This window comes from Garra rufa, chromosome 7, assembly GCF_049309525.1.
Source record: "Garra rufa chromosome 7, GarRuf1.0, whole genome shotgun sequence".
Classification (NCBI taxonomy): Eukaryota; Metazoa; Chordata; class Actinopteri; order Cypriniformes; family Cyprinidae; genus Garra; species Garra rufa.
Genome location: NC_133367.1, coordinates 44,231,862 through 44,249,829, shown reverse-complemented (window position 1 = coordinate 44,249,829; position 17,968 = coordinate 44,231,862). Strand labels below are relative to the sequence as shown.

Genomic DNA, 17,968 nt, shown 5'->3' with positions numbered 1-17,968 from the left:
TTAAAAGTTTTAGAAATTGTAGAAATGTTATGGTTTTCAGTCAGAAAAAGATTCAAGTTTAAAGTAGTTTTTAAGCTTAAAGCTTGATGGATGGATGTTTTAGCATGTTTCTAACTTATTTAGCATGTTGCTAGCATGATTAGCATGCTTTGTTTCTAACATGTTTGTAACATGATTAACATGCCAATAATGTGTTGCTAGCATCATTGACATGCTGTTAGCATGTTTCTAACAATGTTAAAAAGGCACTAGCATGTTTCTAACATGATTAGCATGTTGTTAACCTGTTTCTAAGATGATTAGCATGCTATGTTTCTAACAAGTTTGTAACATGATTAACATGTCAATAGCAGGTTGCTAACATGTTGTTAGCATTAACATGTTAACATGATTAGCAAGGCACTAGCATGTTTTAGCATGATTAGCAAGGCACTAGCATGTTTCTAGCATGGTCAACGTGTTTCTAGCATGTTTCTTACATGACTACGTGTAGCTAGCATAATTAATATGTCACTAGCATGATGTTAACTTTACTAGCACGATTAACAAGTTTCTACCATGATTAACAAGTTATTAACATGTTACTAGCATGATTACCATGTTGTTAGCATATTTCTAATATGATTAACCTGTCACTAGCATGTTGCTAGCATGATCAACATGTTTTTCTAGCATGTTTCTTACATGATTACGTGTAGCTAGCATAATTTGTATGTCAGTAGCATGATGTTAACATTACAAGTTTCTAACATGATTAACATGTTGTTAACATGTTTCTAGCATGATTAACAAGTTAATAACATGTTACTAGCATGATTACCATGTCGTTAGCATGTTTCTAATATGATTAACCTGTTACTAGCATGTTGCTAGCATGATTAGAATGGTGCTAACATGATGTTAACATTAGTAGATTGTTGTTAGCATGATTACCAAGCTACTGTCATGTTTCTAGCATGATTGGCATGTTGTTAGCATGTTTCTAACATGATTAGCAAGTTATTAGCATGATTAACATGTCCTTAACATGTTTCTAAAATGATTAGCAAGTTATTATGTTACTAGCATGATTACCATGTTGTTGGCATGTTTCTGGCATGTTTCTAACATGATTAGCCTGTCACTAGCATGTTGCTAGCATGATTAAAATGTCGCTAGCATGATGTTATCATTAGTAGCCTGTTGTTAGCATTATTAGCAAGCTACTATAATGTTTCTAACATGATTGGCATGTTTTTAACATGTTTCTAACTTGATTAACATGTTGTTAGCATGTTTCTAGCATGATCAGCAAGTTATTAGCATGTTATTAGCATGATTAACATGTCCTTAACATGTTTCTGGGATGTTTCTAACATGATTACAATGTCGCTAGCATGATGTTATCATTAGTAGCCTGTTGTTAGCACAGACCCACTGATTAACATGTTGTTAGCATGTTTCTAGCATGATTAGCAAGTTATTAGCATGATTAACATGTCTGTCCTTCACATGTTTCTAAAATGATTAGCAAGTTCTAAGCATGTTATTAGCATGATTACCATGTTGTTGGCATGTTTCTGGCATGTTTCTAACATGATTAGCCTGTCACTAGCATGTTGCTAACATTATTAAAATGTCGCTAGCATGATGTTATCATTAGTAGCCTGTTGTTAGCATGATTAACAAGTTACTAGCATGTTTCTAGCATGATTGGCATGTTTTTAACATGTTTCTAACTTGATTAACATGTTGTTAGCATGTTTCTAGCATGATCAGCAAGTTATTAGCATGATTAACATGTCCTTAACATGTTTCTGGGATGTTTCTAACATGATTACAATGTCGCTAACATGATGTTATCATTAGTAGCCTGTTGTTAGCATGATTAACAAGTTACTAGCATGTTTCTAGCATGATTGGCATGTTTTTAACATGTTTCTAACTTGATTAACATGTTGTTAGCATGTTTCTAGCATGATCAGAGAGTTATTAGCATGATTAGCATGATTAACATGTCCTTAACATGTTTCTGGGATGTTTCGAACATGATTAGAATGTCAGTAGCATAATGTTATCATTAGTAGCCTGTTGTTAGCATTATTAGCTAGTTACTAGCATGTTTCTAGCCTGATTAGCATGTCACTAGCATGATTCCAGTGGCTATAAATTAAACATTCCCTCAATGTAAGTCTATGGGATTTTTCCCAGTATTAATCCTCATTTTTAGTAAAACCATAAGTCCGATCAGTTAGAAAAGACACAGCAACTGGAGTCAGATCAGTCTGAAGATCTGGCCTGAGTTTGGAGAGTTAAAGCTCGAGGAGGAGGAGCAGTCAGAAATATTAGTCTCAGAAGAAGAAGAATAACCAAGTTTAAAATAGCATTTCAGTAAGATAGCTTTCTCAATACACAGCTCAAACCAACACACCTCTCAGCCAAATCCATCTAAAGTAATATTATAAGGAACATCTAAAAGAAAACATATTGTGATGTAACTTCAACAAAGAAACTTTCCAGCACAGACCCACTTTGAAACCACAATAATCAGCAGTTAATTGCTAACAGCCAGGAAGGCGGCAGCTGGTTGCTAAAATAGAAAAGCCACTGCTGATTTAACCCTCATTGTATGACCATGCTAACAAGACAAATACTGTCCACCCCGACCTGCTTCAGCAAAGCTGACAAATTTGACATGCAGGTGTCAACTATAGCTTGACTGATTCATGTGGGTGTTAACCACTCTTTACTAACACAAAATAATTAACCTGTCATGACAGGATCTATTAGTCCAGCACTGAAACCCCAACGGACAGAGGATTTTTATATCCAGCCATGAGTAAGAATATAGACTTCAATGGTGCCTCCACTGCTGAAGTCCAGGCAATGATCTCTAACACTCAGCAACAATACATCACTGTGCCTTTGAGATAAATGATTCAGGGCCAAAGAAGAATATCCAAGACATTAAACAAGGTCCTGAGGACTCCCTTGGGTGGCATGGGTTTAATGTGAAGTGGTGAAGATGATTGAGGCCTGGAGAATTTCAGCTGTTCTATCAGCTGCTGGTCTTTTCAGCCCCACTCCAGTCTGCAGCCTGACTGAAAGGGACTTGTTAGGTTTTCCCATTTGTGCCCAATCAGGATAAAAGATTCTGGCCAACATATAGTCTGCGCACATGGAGAAGATTTTCACTCCTTACAAACCTCTATTTACTTCTTGTCTCTTGTGTTTTCAGCAACTAATAAGTGTAAAATACTAGAGACCCTAAGAGGACATGATGATAGAAAAAAAGTGCGTAAGGAAAATTTACATTATATTTATATAATTATTTTTATACATCATTGTCTTGCAACAATTTTGCATTCACTCTAAAAACTTTGAGAAAAAAAAAAGATGCATTCACTTTTAAAACTGCATTTTCCTAAAAAAAAAAAAAAAAAAAAAAAAAAAAAAAAAAAAAAAAAAAAAAACAACTTCCACCCAAACTTCACTTGCAAAAACTTTGCGTTCCCCCAAAGAATCTTTACATCCACTTGCAAAAATGTTTGCCTTCTTCCCCAAGAAACTTGATGTTCACTTGCAAAAGTGTTGTTCCACAAAAAAAAAAAAAAAAGAAATTTCAAAAACGTTTGCGTTTTCCCCTAAGCAACTTTACGGTTACTTGATAAACCTTACATTTGCATTACCCCTAAAAACTTTGTTCACTTGGAAAAATGTATGTTCACTTGCAAAAACGTTTGCCTTATTTCCCAAGAAACTTTACTTTTGTATTTTGCAAGCGAACGTAAAGTTTCTTTGTGGAAGAAAGCAAACACTTTTGCAATTGAATGTAAAGTTTCTTGTGGGAAAGTAAAAGTAAGGTTTATTGGGTGGAACACACAGTTGTTCAAGTAACCGTAGTTAAGTTTCTTGGGGAAGAAGGCAAATGTTTTTGCAAGTGAACTTGAAGTAAAACTTTACATTCACTTGCAAAAACGTTTGTGTTCTCCCCCAAGAAACTTTACAGTTACTTAAAAAACTGTGTTAAACCCAAGAAACCTTACTTTTGCATTTCCCCCAAGAAACTTTACGTTCACTTGCAAAAATGTTTGCGTTCCACCCCCCAAAAAAATCTTTACGCTAACTTTCAAAAACATTTGTGTTCTCCCCCAAGAAACTTTACGGTTACTTGAATAACTGTGTTCCACCCAATAAACCTTACTTTTGCTTTCCCACAAAATACTTCACATTCGCTTGCAAAAACTTTTGCATTCTACCCAAAGAAACTTTACGGTACTTTACGGAAACTTTACACCCAAGAAACCTTACTTTTGCATTTTGCGAGCGAACAGAAAGTTTCTTTGTGGAAGAAAGCAAACACTTTTACAAGTGAATGTAAAGTTTCTTGTGGGAAAGTAAAAGTAAGGTTTATTGGGCGGAACACACATTTTGTCAGGTAACCGTAAAGTTTCTGGGGGGAAAACTCAAATGTTTTTGAAAGTGAACAAAGTTTCTTGGGGAACGCAAAAGTTTTGCAAGTGAACATCATGTTTCTTGGGGAAGGCGGCAAATGTTTTTGCAAGTGAACTTGAAGTTTTTTGGGTGGAAGTTTTTGTAAAAGTAAAACTTTACATTCACTTGCAAAAACGTTTGTGTTCTCCCCCAAGAAACTTTATGGTTACTTGAAAAGCTGTGTTTCACTCAAGAAACCTTACTTTTACATTTCTCAAAAAAACTTTCATTTCAAACATTCACTTGCAAAAATGTTTGCCTTTTCCCTTGAAAAACTGGTTTTGCATTCCCCCAAGAAAATCTGTTCAAAAATGTTTGCTTTATCCCACAAAGAAACTTTACATTGACTTGCAAAAATGTTTGTATTTTCCCTTAAGAACTTTTAAGGATACTTAAAAAACTGGTTTTGCATTCCCCCAAGAAACTTCATGTTCACTTACAAAAATGTTTGCCTTTTCCCACAAAGAAACTTTACGTTCACTTGCAAAAATGTTTGCGTTCCACCCCCCAAAAAATCTTTACGCTAACTTTCAAAAGCATTTGTGTTCTCCCCCCAAGAAACTTTACGGTTACTTGAATAACTGTGTTCCACCCAATAAACCTTACTTTTGCTTTCCCACAAAATACTTCACATTCACTTGCAAAAAGTTTGCTTTCTTCCACAAAGAAACTTTCATTCGCTTGCAAAAACTTTTGCATTCTCCCCAAAGAAACTTTACGGTTATTTGGAAAAAAAAAACTGTTACACCCAAGAAACCTTACTTTTGTATTTTGCGAGCGAACGGAAAGTTTCTTTGTGGAAGAAAGCAAACACTTTTACAAGTGAATGTAAAGTTTCTTGTGGGAAAGTAAAAGTAAGGTTTATTGGGTGGAACACACATTTTGTCAGGTAACTGTAAAGTTTCTGGGGAGAAAACTCAAATGTTTTTGAAAGTGAACAAAGTTTCTTGGGGAACGCAAAAGTTTTGCAAGTGAACATCACGTTTCTTGGAGAAGAAGGCAAATGTTTTTGTAAGTGAACTTGAAGTTTTTTGGGTGGAAGTTTTTTTAAAAGTAAAACTTTACATTCACTTGCAAAAACGTTTGTGTTCTCCCCCAAGAAACTTTATGGTTACTTGAAAAGCTGTGTTTCACTCAAGAAACCTTACTTTTACATTTCTCCAAAAAACTTTCATTTCAAACATTCACTTGCAAAAATGTTTGCCTTTTCCCTTGAAAAACTGGTTTTGCATTCCCCCAAGAAAATGTGTTCAAAAATGTTTGCTTTATCCCACAAAGAAACTTTACGTTCTTCTGCAAAAATGTTTGCCTTTTCCCACTAAGAAACTTTACATTGACTTGCAAAAATGTTTGTATTTTCCCTTAAGAACTTTTAAGGATACTTAAAAAACTGGTTTTGCATTCCCCCAAGAAACTTCATGTTCACTTGCAAAAATGTTTGCGTTCCACCCCCAAAAAAATCTTTACGCTAACTTTCAAAAACATTTGTGTTCTCCCCCAAGAAACTTTACGGTTACTTGAATAACTGTGTTCCACCCAATAAACCTTACTTTTGCTTTCCCACAAAATACTTCACATTCACTTGCAAAAAGTTTGCTTTCTTCCACAAAGAAACTTTCATTCGCTTGCAAAAACTTTTGCATTCTCCCCAAAGAAACTTTACAGTTATTTGAAAAAAAAAAAAAACTGTTACACCCAAGAAACCTTACTTTTGTATTTTGCAAGCGAACGTAAAGTTTCTTTGTGGAAGAAAGCAAACACTTTTACAAGTGAATGTAAAGTTTCTTGTGGGAAAGTAAAAGTAAGGTTTATTGGGTGGAACACACATTTTGTCAGGTAACCGTAAAGTTTCTGGGGGGAGAACACAAATGTTTTTGAAAGTGAACAAAGTTTCTTGGGGAACGCAAAAGTTTTGCAAGTGAACATCACATTTCTTGGGGAAGAAGGCAAATGTTTTTGCAAGTGAACTTGAAGTTTTTTGGGTGGAAGTTTTTTTAAAAGTAAAACTTTACATTCACTTGCAAAAACGTTTGTGTTCTCCCCCAAGAAACTTTATGGTTACTTGAAAAGCTGTGTTTCACTCAAGAAACCTTACTTTTACATTTCTCCAAAAAACTTTCATTTCAAACATTCACTTGCAAAAATGTTTGCCTTTTCCCTTGAAAAACTGGTTTTGCATTCCCCCAAGAAAATCTGTTCAAAAATGTTTGCTTTATCCCACAAAGAAACTTCACGTTCTTTTGCAAAAATGTTTGCCTTTTCCCACTAAGAAACTTTACATTGACTTGCAAAATGTTTGCTTTCTCCCATTAAGTAACTTTACATTCAACTGCAAAAATTTTGTATTCTCCCCCAAGAAATTTTACGGTTACCTGAAAAAGTGTGTGTTACAACCAAAGTAACCTTCCTTTTGTATTCCCCCAAGAAACTTTACGTTCACTTTACGTCCAAAAAAAACCTTTACATTCACTTACAAAAAAATGTACTTTATCTCCAAGAAACTTTACGGTTATGTAAAAACTGTTACACCGAAAAAAACATTGTATTTCCATCCCCCAACAAACTTTGCGTTCACTTGCAAAGCTTATTACATTCCCGCAAGAATCTTTACTTTCACTTGCACAAATTTTGTATTCCACTGGAAAAAATGTTTACGTTCACTTGCAAAAATGTTTTTGTTCTCCCTCAAGAAACTTTACGGGTATTTGTAAAAACTTCACACCCAAGAAACATTATGTTCACTTGCAAAAAGGTTGAATTCACTTGCAAAAACTTTGCGTTCCACCAAAAAAAAAACCTTTACGTTCACTTGCAAAAACGTTTGTGTTCTCCCCCAAGAAACTTTATGGTTACTTGAAAAGCTGTGTTTCACTCAAGAAACCTTACTTTTACATTTCTCCAAAAAACTTTCATTTCAAACATTCACTTGCAAAAATGTTTGCCTTTTCCCTTGAAAAACTGGTTTTGCATTCCCCCAAGAAAATTTGTTCAAAAATGTTTGCTTTCTCCCATTAAGAAACTTTACATTCACCTGCAAAAATTTTGTATTATCCCCCAAGAAATTTTACGGTTACCTGAAAAAGTGTGTGTTATAACCAAAGGAACCTTCCTTTTGTATTCCCCCAAGAAACTTTGTTCACTTGCAAAAACATTTGAGTTCTCCCCCAAGAAACTTTACGTTCACTTTACGTCCAAAAAAAACCCTTTACATTCACTTACAAAAAAATTTACTTTATCTCCAAGAAACTTTACAGTTACGTAAAAACTGTTACACCCAAAAAACATTGTAATTCCATTACCCAACAAACTTTGCGTTCACTTGCAAAGCTTATTACATTCCCGCAAGAATCTTTACTTTCACTTGCACAAAGTTTGTATTCCACTGAAAAAAATGTTTATGTTCACTTGCAAAAATGTTTTTGTTCTCCCTCAAGAAACTTTACGGGTATTTGTAAAAACTTCACACCCAAGAAACATTATGTTCACTTGCAAAAAGGTTGAATTCACTTGCAAAAACTTTGCGTTCCACCAAAAAAAAAACCTTTACGTTCACTTGCAAAAACGTTTGTGTTCTCCCCCAAGAAACTTTATGGTTACTTGAAAAGTTGTGTTTCACTCAAGAAACCTTACTTGTACATTTCTCAAAAAAACTTTCATTTCAAACATTCACTTGCAAAAATGTTTGCCTTTTCCCTTGAAAAACTGGTTTTGTATTCCCCCAAGAAAATTTGTTCAAAAATGTTTGCTTTATCCCACAAAGAAACTTTACATTGACTTGCAAAATGTTTGCTTTCTCCCATTAAGAAACCTTACATTCACCTGCAAAAATTTTGTATTATCCCCCAAGAAATTTTACGGTTACCTGAAAAAGTGTGTGTTATAACCAAAGGAACCTTCCTTTTGTATTCCCCCAAGAAACTTTGTTCACTTGCAAAAACATTTGAGTTCTCCCCCAAGAAACTTTACGTTCACTTTACGTCCAAAAAAAACCCTTTACATTCACTTACAAAAAAAATTTACTTTATCTCCAAGAAACTTTACAGTTACGTAAAAACTGTTACACCCAAAAAACATTGTAATTCCATCCCCCAACAAACTTTGCGTTCACTTGCAAAGCTTATTATATTTCCGCAAGAATCTTTACTTTCACTTGCATTCACTTGCACAAATTTTGTATTCCACTGGAAAAAATTGTTTACGTTCACTTGCAAAAATGTTTTTGTTCTCCCTCAAGAAACTTTACGGGTATTTGCAAAATGTTTTTGTTCTCCCTAATAAAAATCTTAAAGGTTACTTAAAAAAAACATTCCTTTTGCATTTCCCAATTACGTTCACTTGCAAAGATTTCCCCAAGAAACTTAAGGTTCACTTGGCAAAAACATTTGCATTACACCGAAAAAATTTTATGTTCAGTTGCAAAAATGTTAAGAGTTCATCCAAAATATTTTGTACTTGCAAAAACTTTTTGTACTTGCAAAAATATTTGCCTTCTTCCAAAAAGAAACTTTACGTTCACTTGCAAAAACCTTAGCATTACACAGAAAAATATGTTATGTTCACTTGCAAAAATGTTTGCATTCTCCCCCAAGAAACTTTACGGGTAAAAATGTGTCACACCCAAGAAACATGTTCACTTGCAAAAACTTCTTAACTTGTAAAAACTTCTCCTCCTATAAAATTTAGGCTCACTTGCAAAACGTTTGCAAGTTTTATTCAGAATCTTTGCATTCACTTGTAAAATGTTTGCACGCTCTCTCCCAAAAATGTTCACATTTGCCCTCACAAAACTTTACATTCACTTTTTCGTTCCCTGGAAACTTTTGCTTGCAAAACCTTTGCGTTCCCCAAAAAAACTTTCTGTTCACTCACAAAGAAAGCAAAATTTTGCTAGGGAACACAATGTTACTTAAAGAAGGGCAAAACTTTTCAGAGAAAATGCAAAATCGTTGGAATATAATTTTCTCTGATATTCTACATCAATATGTCCCTTTAGGGGCTCCATATAATACTCTCAGCTAAATGTTTAAATAAATCCCACCCAATTACACAGATCTTCCTCCAAAAAGAAAATGCAAAAAAAAAAAAAAAAAAAAAAAAAAAGACAAGGGCAAATAGTTCACAGATTGTGTGATTCTTACCTTTGAGGTCCTCAGAGAAGAAAGCGGAGTGTCTTGAAATAAACAGTTTCAGCTGTTCATCTATATTGCAGGCGGTCAAGTTGACGTTCCAGGAGCGAATACCTACACAAAAAGGAAACCGGCCCAGTCAGACTGCAGTCAAAACAAGCAAAAGCTCAATTATTCATGGACCACATTCACTGTCCACTGAAGACAGTGACATTGAGCACTTTCACAGAGTCAAGAGACACTGACACAAACTGTATTTATAAACCTTCTGGTGAGATTTTTTGTGTCTGCGGTTAAAGAAACGAGTGGGTGAACCACAGCTTTCAGACTTTTAGTGAAAACATGAGGCCAAGCAGCGTTCTTCTTTAGATACACATTTTATAACCAAACAAGAGGTCAAAGTCAAACTTGGATGGAGTTTGTGTTCTTCGAACAGAAATAACCCAAAGAGAGAGAGAGCAGAAGTTACACACAGTTCAAAAGCAAACTGAAAAAAGCTTTTTTTTTTTTCCTGTGCCAAAATAAGATGACCTCTTCCTACCATTGACTCACTTAAAAAGAACCATACTACTGCGATAACAGCATGGTTTTTTTCCCCTTACGTACTGCCCAAACTGTGATTTTAAACCAAATTCTCAGCAGTAGTGGATGGTCCCAATACATTTTGACAGCAGCTTGCATATTTTCCAACAGTGTAGTTGAGCAACAAGCCTCTGACTAGCGACGTAGCATGGCAAAACAGACCTGAACCAAGTGAGCTCAAATAATCACCGTCTCATGAAATGTCTCTCTCATATGTTGCATTCACTGTAGAAGTTAAATGTATTTTAGTGAATCAGCTTGTGCAGAAGATTCACGTAAATAATTCACAGATTTTTTTTCACCATTAAAATATTTAGTTAAATGCTGTGGTTTTATAAAATGTGACCCTGGACCATAAAACCAGTTTTAAGTAGGACTGGTATATTTGTAGCAATAGCCAAAATTACATTGTATGGGTCAAACATATTATTTTTCTTTTATGCCAAAACTCATTAGGATATTGCCAAAAATCATGTTCCATGAAGATATTTTGTTTTCCTACCATAAATATATAAAAACTTAATATTTGATTAGTAATATGCATTGCTGAGAACTTCATTTGGACAACTTTACAAGGTGATTTTCTCAACATTTTGATTTTTTTGGACCCTCAAATTATAGACAGTCAAATAGTTGTATTTTGGCCAAATATTGTCCTATCCTGACAAACCATACTTCAATGGAAACCTTATTTATTCAGCTTATTATTGGTTTTGTGTTCAGTGTTTCTAGTTCAACTGTTGCATTTTATATATTTATTAAAAATATATCTGTTCAAACGTAATAGTGTCAACCTCTTAACTAAAAAAACTTTAATACAGTTGCTTTATTAAGAGTCAATGTATAATTTATGTATATAGTGTGATAAATACACCTACTGTAGCTGAAAAATTAAAGCACTGTTGGCTTTATTTGTATATTATGTGTATTTGTAAAATGTTGCCTATATTTGTTGTTATTTTTTTATTAACAAACCTTTAGGTCAAGGTTTTAAAATAGAAAAATCATTCGGCTGTACTGCTCAGACAACCCAAAATAGTTAAACCAACATGACAAATAATCGATAACATGTTTGTCTGCAAGATGTCTGTTAAAGATCTCTTGATCTGGAAACCATCTGCTGTGTACAAACGTCTGGCAGACGTCTGTAAGATGTCAGTTTTACATACATTCTAACTATAAACATCTTAAAGACATCAAATAGACGTCTGTTTGACATCTGATAGGAAACATCCAATAGACATCCCTGATAGCACACGTACATCTTAGATATGTCTATTTGATGTCTACATTTACATCTGCAAGACGTAGTTTACTCATCTGCAATACGTCTATTGAACGTTTCCTATCAGATGTCAAATAGATGTCTTTTAGATGTCTTTAAGATGTTTATGAATTAGAATTAGGGCTGGGTGAATCTTTCGATTTTTTCGATAAATTCAAATTTACATTTTAAGACGGTTTAATTTTATTAAATCGGGGTATCACGATTTTTTTTATAAAAATACTAATATATATATATATATATATATGCGTGTGTGTGTATTCAGAACGGAAAACAAATAATGCGTTCTGGTAACGCGAGTCACTAAGGTGACATGATTAGCTGCTTGCTAGCAAGTTAGCCTGTTACATTACAGTACATACATTTTCACTTACCACATAAACAGAGTAGAGAGATGATTGAAGACAATGGCGAATTATTTGCAGATCAGGGCTCTAGAGTGCGACCTAATTTCTCAATGGTGCGACTGGCGCGACCAGCAGTTCAAGGGCAAAAAAAAAAAAAACTACTACGTGCGACTGACCCAACCAGCATATTTGTATTTGCGCTGAGGGGAGCTTCAAAGGTTTCTGTGTGTTTTGCACGTTGACTAATGTATCTCAAGTGTAGAGAGAGTGTAAATAAGAGACTGAATGGGCAGTAGCTTCGTTTATTATAATAGAGCTTTGTGAGATTGCGAACTAAGATGAGTGACAGCTTTTAATAATTTTTAAGGGAGTTTGTAAACAAGATATTGCTTTATTACAACAGTTAAATACACAAGAAGTTATTATTAAGTGACTTACATTGTCTGACTATAACACTATTGCCTGATTTTGCTCCATTTCATCGTCAAAAGTAGTCTGAAACAAGTCACAGCTGAGCCGCTGCGCATCTCCACTCAAACACAGCGGTGTTTCGTTTATGAATGAATGTGCGTTTTTAAACCAATCTAGTGAAATGATTCAATTCCCCATTCATAAAGAGTCACTTGCTTTATTCTTGAATGAACCATCCGTTTAAACGAATCAAATGAATATGATTCAGTAATTAAATCAGTGTCTTACCACCACCTGCTGGCAGATCTGTTCAGTTATTTAAATCATTTAATATTTCTGTGTTCAAAATTGTATATTTTTGTATACGATATAAGTGCAAGAGAAAAGCATGAAAATAAATATTTTCCTCCCATCTCATATTTATTTGTCTTACAAACATTTACTGTGTCTGCTATGATAAGAATGGGGCCTGGTGGAAAGCAATCACTGATGCAGTTGCAATGTATATTACAAAATATATGGTGACCATTTATATTGTGGAAAAGCTGGGGTTTCTTTACATACTAAATGTAGTAGGGGGGGGGGTCGATTTAAATTGTAAATCGGATTTTTTGTGAAAAAATCTGGGATTTTATTTTGAGGCCATATCGCCCACCCCTAATTAGAAAGTATGTAAAACTGACATCTTATAGACGTCTGCCAGCAGATGCTTTCCAGATCAAGAAATCTTTAACAGATATCTTGCAGATGTATGTGTGCTATCTGGGCAGTGTATAACAATAGTAAACATGACCGCATCTCAACAACTTAAAATTACAAAGTAGTTTGTTTCTAACCCTGATAGCACACGTACATCTCGAAGACGTCTATTTGACATCTGCAAGACATCTGCAAGATGTATAGTTTGCTCATCTCCAATACGTCTGTTGGACGTTTCCTATCAGAAGTCAAATAGACATCTATTAGATGTCTTTAAGATGTTTATGAATTAAAATGCATGTAAAACTGACATCTTACAGACGTCTGCCAGACGTTTGCACACAAAAGATGCTTTCCAGATCAAGAGATGGGCCAAAATGGCAAAAAACACACCGTTGCAGATGCAAAACGAGTGGCACGACTGCGGTTGAAATCAACAAAAGAGCTCCTTCCTATTTAAAGTTGCTGACGCCATTGAAAACAGTAGAAATCTCATTCCTGTCAGATTAGCGAGGTGGAAGCTGCGGCGTCTGACCAGGAAGAGAAGGAAACGCTGGCAACAGTCACAAAGAGGATGTGTGCGTATCAGTCACACGGCCCTTGTGTATAGTTCCAGATAAAGAGACTGAAAATCAAAGGAACGCAGATGATAAAAGACAAATAGCTACAGCAATCCCAGCTGCGCACACACAATCTTCTCTGGTCTCAGTCTGACTAAAAATTGGACAAACCCCTTCGAAAAGCCGGTATAATCAGTTGTGTTTCAACAAGGCAGATGTACCTCGCACATATTAAAGATGAACTTTGAACCAACAAGCACAATGAGGAAGGAGAGTCTGCAAACACAAGACTGAGGCTATATATAACCATGCAAAAGATCTGCTTCGCTTTACAGCGACTTTCAACAGAGAAAACAAGGCAGTGACGCGTATCTGCTGCTATACGAACGCGCTTATCTTTCTTTCACAAGAGGGTGCGTTCAGATTGGAGGATTGCAGGCTGGGAGAGATTTCAAGCAGGTCATCTGAACAGGGAAGTCACGTTGTCTTAGCCATGCTGAAGTAAATGAGCTGCATTATTTATGCTCTGCAGAGCAGGCTGGGTCTTTTTATGAGCTTTGGGATCCAGGAGTCAAGAATCTGACAAAAGAAGCCTGAAATACTGAAAAACCAAAAGCATTATTTGTTTATTTACACCTCAGAGATGATATGCACAGTAGATGCATTGACTGGAGTCATGCTTCCTCATATTGATTTAAGATGCTATACAGGTTTTATGCCATGCTTGAAAGCCGAGAGCCCCAGTTCAGCAGTAAATATCTGTGCATGAGCCCTCTGTGGGCATTCATCTCATTTTAGTTCCTACTCAGCTGACTAAATGAAAGGAGGTCAAGGTCACATGAACAAAAGGCAGCCTCTGGAGTTGATATTTGGTTACATTGATGCCATGCAACAGCTTTTAAGATGGTAATTCTGCAAAGTATCATATGCTATAATCAGATACATCACTTGGGCTTTTATGTTAGGTTACTAGCAATAGTCCTTAAAGTTAAAATAAGTCTAAACTAGAAGTAGAAACTTTAAATGGTTATTTTTTATTTATATTTCAACATATTTGCACTAATAACAAAAACAACAACAACTGCAACAGTACTACTACTAATAACAACAATAATAATAAATAAACTCTAGCAACATGAGGTACCAAAAAACAGACTTCTGTCATTTTCCGATACATTAGTTACATTGTTTTCAGCGTTTTTTCTCTTCATGAGAGTGATGGGCGAGGGAAGCGCGCTTGGCTCTCATTCAATCACCATCCATAGTAAGACGAAACTTTACCTCTTTCAATCTCTGACACCAGTAAATCCACAAACCCAGCCGGACCGGGCTGTCCAACAATGACCAACAAAGAGTATTTCTCGCTGCAGAAACCGGGTCGAGCGCTTCGGTTGGAGTTTTCCATGCTTGCCAACTCGCCGATGTGGTCTGCCGCCATGTTGCAAAGTTTACACAAATTCGTGATGTCCGATTCGCGAGCGAGTCGTTCGAATGACTCGGTTCACCTTAATGATTCGGTCGAACCGATTCTCTCTGGATATTTTGCGGAGGAACATTCTGTGGAGCAATGGAGCAACATACATAAACTATTGACACCAATGATTCTTTCTTTCTTTTTTTTACGTAATGGTGTTAACTGAACACAAATTAATAGGTTATCTCAATTTCTAATAACTTATTCGAAAACGTCGTGGTAACAGCCAAACATTAATGTAGGTGCAAAACTAAAATAATAAAAAATATCACTGAACCGGTTCACTGAAATGAATCGTTCGAACGAACCGACTCGCTCAAATGAATTGGACAACCCAACGGTAAGACAGGCGATGCGTTCAGGGAAACACCCACAATTTATACACAAGGGGTGGGGAATGCAGGTTGACGTCGTTTGTGTCCAATCAGTTGATAAAGAGATTGCAAACTGGTATTTTAGAAAGATTTAGAAACTCATATTAAGAGAATCCTAAGTGTTTGGTAGAAAATGTGTGTATTTGCGGACCATATTTGATGTGCTTTTTTCTATTTTCAGAATAACTTCTATTTTATTAGGAAAATGCTAGTTAAATTAGAATTTAGCTGTTTATAAACATAACTTCTTACATTTTATATGCATAAACGTTTTGGAACAAATTAAAAAAATAAAAAGAAGCTGATATGTCACCCTGGACCACAAAACCAGTCATAAGCGTATGATGATTCGGTTCACTTTAATGATTCGGTCGAACCGATTCTCTCTGGATCTTTTGCGGAAAAACATACTGTGAGAGAACAAATATAGCAAGATAAACACATATTTAACATCAATAATTATTTATTTTCTTAAAAAAAAATACGGTGTTTCAAAAAATTGTTACGAAAAATCTGGTATCAATTTATTGGCTACTGAATACGAATTACTATGTTATCATAATTTATTATAACGTATTCGAAATCATGGTGATAACAGCCAAGCATTAATGTAGGTGCAAAACAAAATGAAAGACTTCACTGAACCATTCACTGAAATGAATCGTTCGAATGAACCGACTCGCTCAAATGAATTGGACAACCCAATGATAAGACAGCGATGCGCTCAGGAAAACACCCACAATTTATACACAAGGGGTGGGGAATGCAGGTTGACGTCATTTAAGTTTACACAAATTGGTGATGTCCGATTCACAGACTCGGTTCACTTTAATGATTCAGTCGAACCGATTCTCTCTGGATCTTTTGCGGAGGAACATGCTGTGAGAGAACAAATATAGCAAGATACATACCGATTTGACAACGATTTTTTCTTTCTTTGTTTTAAAGAGCGAGTGTTTCAATAATTGATCCGAAAAATCGAAAAATCACCAAATGAATCTGGTCTCAATAGGCTACTGAACACGAATTAATATGTAATCTTCATTTCTAATAACTTAATCGAAAACATGGTGATAACAGCCAAACATTAATGTAGGTGCAAAACAAAACGAAAGACTTCACTGAACCGGTTCACTCAAATGAATCGTTCGAACGAACCGACTCGGTCAAATGAACTGGACAACAAAACAGTAAGACAAGAGATGCGGTCAGGGAAACACCCACATATATACACAAGAGGTGGGGAATACAGGTTGAAATAATTTGTGTCCAATCAGTTGATAAAAAATATTGCAAATAGGTATTTTGGACAGATTCAGAAACAGCGTATGGTAGAAAATGTGTGTATTTGCGGACTGTAGTTGATGTGTTTTTGTTTCTTTTTTCACAATGGCGTCTATTTTATTTGGAAAATGCTAGATAAATTAGAAGTAAGCTGTTTACCAACTAAATTTCTTACATTTTATAAATGACCTTTTTTATGCATAAACATTTGGAACAAACTAAAAAATAAAAAGAAGCTATAAGAGTCTTTTTTTTATTGGAATATATATACATCATTTAAATAAATGTTCATCATCTGAAATAAATAAGCAGTCCATTGCTGTATGGTTTGTTCGGATAGGACTATATTTGGCTGAGATACAAATTTGAAAAAATGAAATCTGAGGCTGAAAAAAAAATATATATATATATTAATTGCAATATTGAGAAAATCGCATTTAAAGTTGTCCAAATGAAGTTCTTAGCAATGCATATTACTAATCCAAAATTAAGTTTTGATATATTTATGGTAGGAACTTTACAAAATATCTTCCAGGAACATGATCTTTACTTAATATCCTTATGATTTTTGGCATAAAAGAAAAAATGATAATACAATGTATGTTTGGCTATTGCTACAAATATACCAATGCTACTTAAGACTGGTTTTGTGCTCCAGGGTCACACATATGAAACATTTAGCCTACTAAATATGTACTACATGCAAACTTAAAGGAATATGGGGTTAATATTTTATTGCTGGTCAATATTTCCTTCTAAAATATTTTGGTTTTAACGTTTGCAGCAATGTGGCAAATGGTTTCTAAAAGTACAAATATTTAATTTTGACTCCTAACTCATTATTGAGGTACAAAGTGCATGCCGAAATAAAATGATATATTGCCAGCCCTATCTTTTTATGAAAATATATTTGAATATATGCGAATCAACAAACCCATCAGTGTATGCACAGGTGATTAATTATTAATGTCTTATCTACTGTTGAACTTTTATTAGTCTGCTGGTAGGAGCTGTATCTGTTAAAAAGTTCAAAGTGCTCTTCACTAATTTGCTATCTCTTATATGACACCAGAACCTTATTTATTTAGGTTTCGTTTTTTAGGAACTGTAATTGGTTGAAGCTTTGCGCCACCTAGTGGCCACGAAATGACAAGACTTTACCAGTCAGTAACAGCTGAGCAATATAATACTAGTCCACAGTTCATATTTAAAGACAGTGCTCTCAGAGTAACCAGACTTTGAATAAAAAATAGAGATATATACAAAAATGCATGCATTTATTTGATGTGTCCGTTTGCATTAATAAAACATGTTACAACTGATGGAAACAAGAACCATCTCTACCAATCATCT

The 17,968-nt window shown here is 35.0% G+C and overlaps 1 protein-coding gene across 1 annotated transcript in view; it reads right to left on the bottom strand.

Moving 5' to 3' along the window:
* The window catches only part of map1sa (microtubule-associated protein 1Sa), a 35,917-nt gene extending 20,996 nt beyond the window's left edge, over nt 1-14,921 (bottom strand). The window contains exons 1-2 of the mRNA XM_073844240.1: nt 14,765-14,921; nt 9,612-9,713 (exon numbers count right to left, since the gene is read on the bottom strand). Coding sequence (XP_073700341.1) covers nt 9,612-9,713; nt 14,765-14,921 — 259 coding nt within the window. The remainder of the gene's footprint in view (nt 1-9,611; nt 9,714-14,764) is intronic.
* Between the last annotated feature and the right edge of the window lie 3,047 nt (nt 14,922-17,968).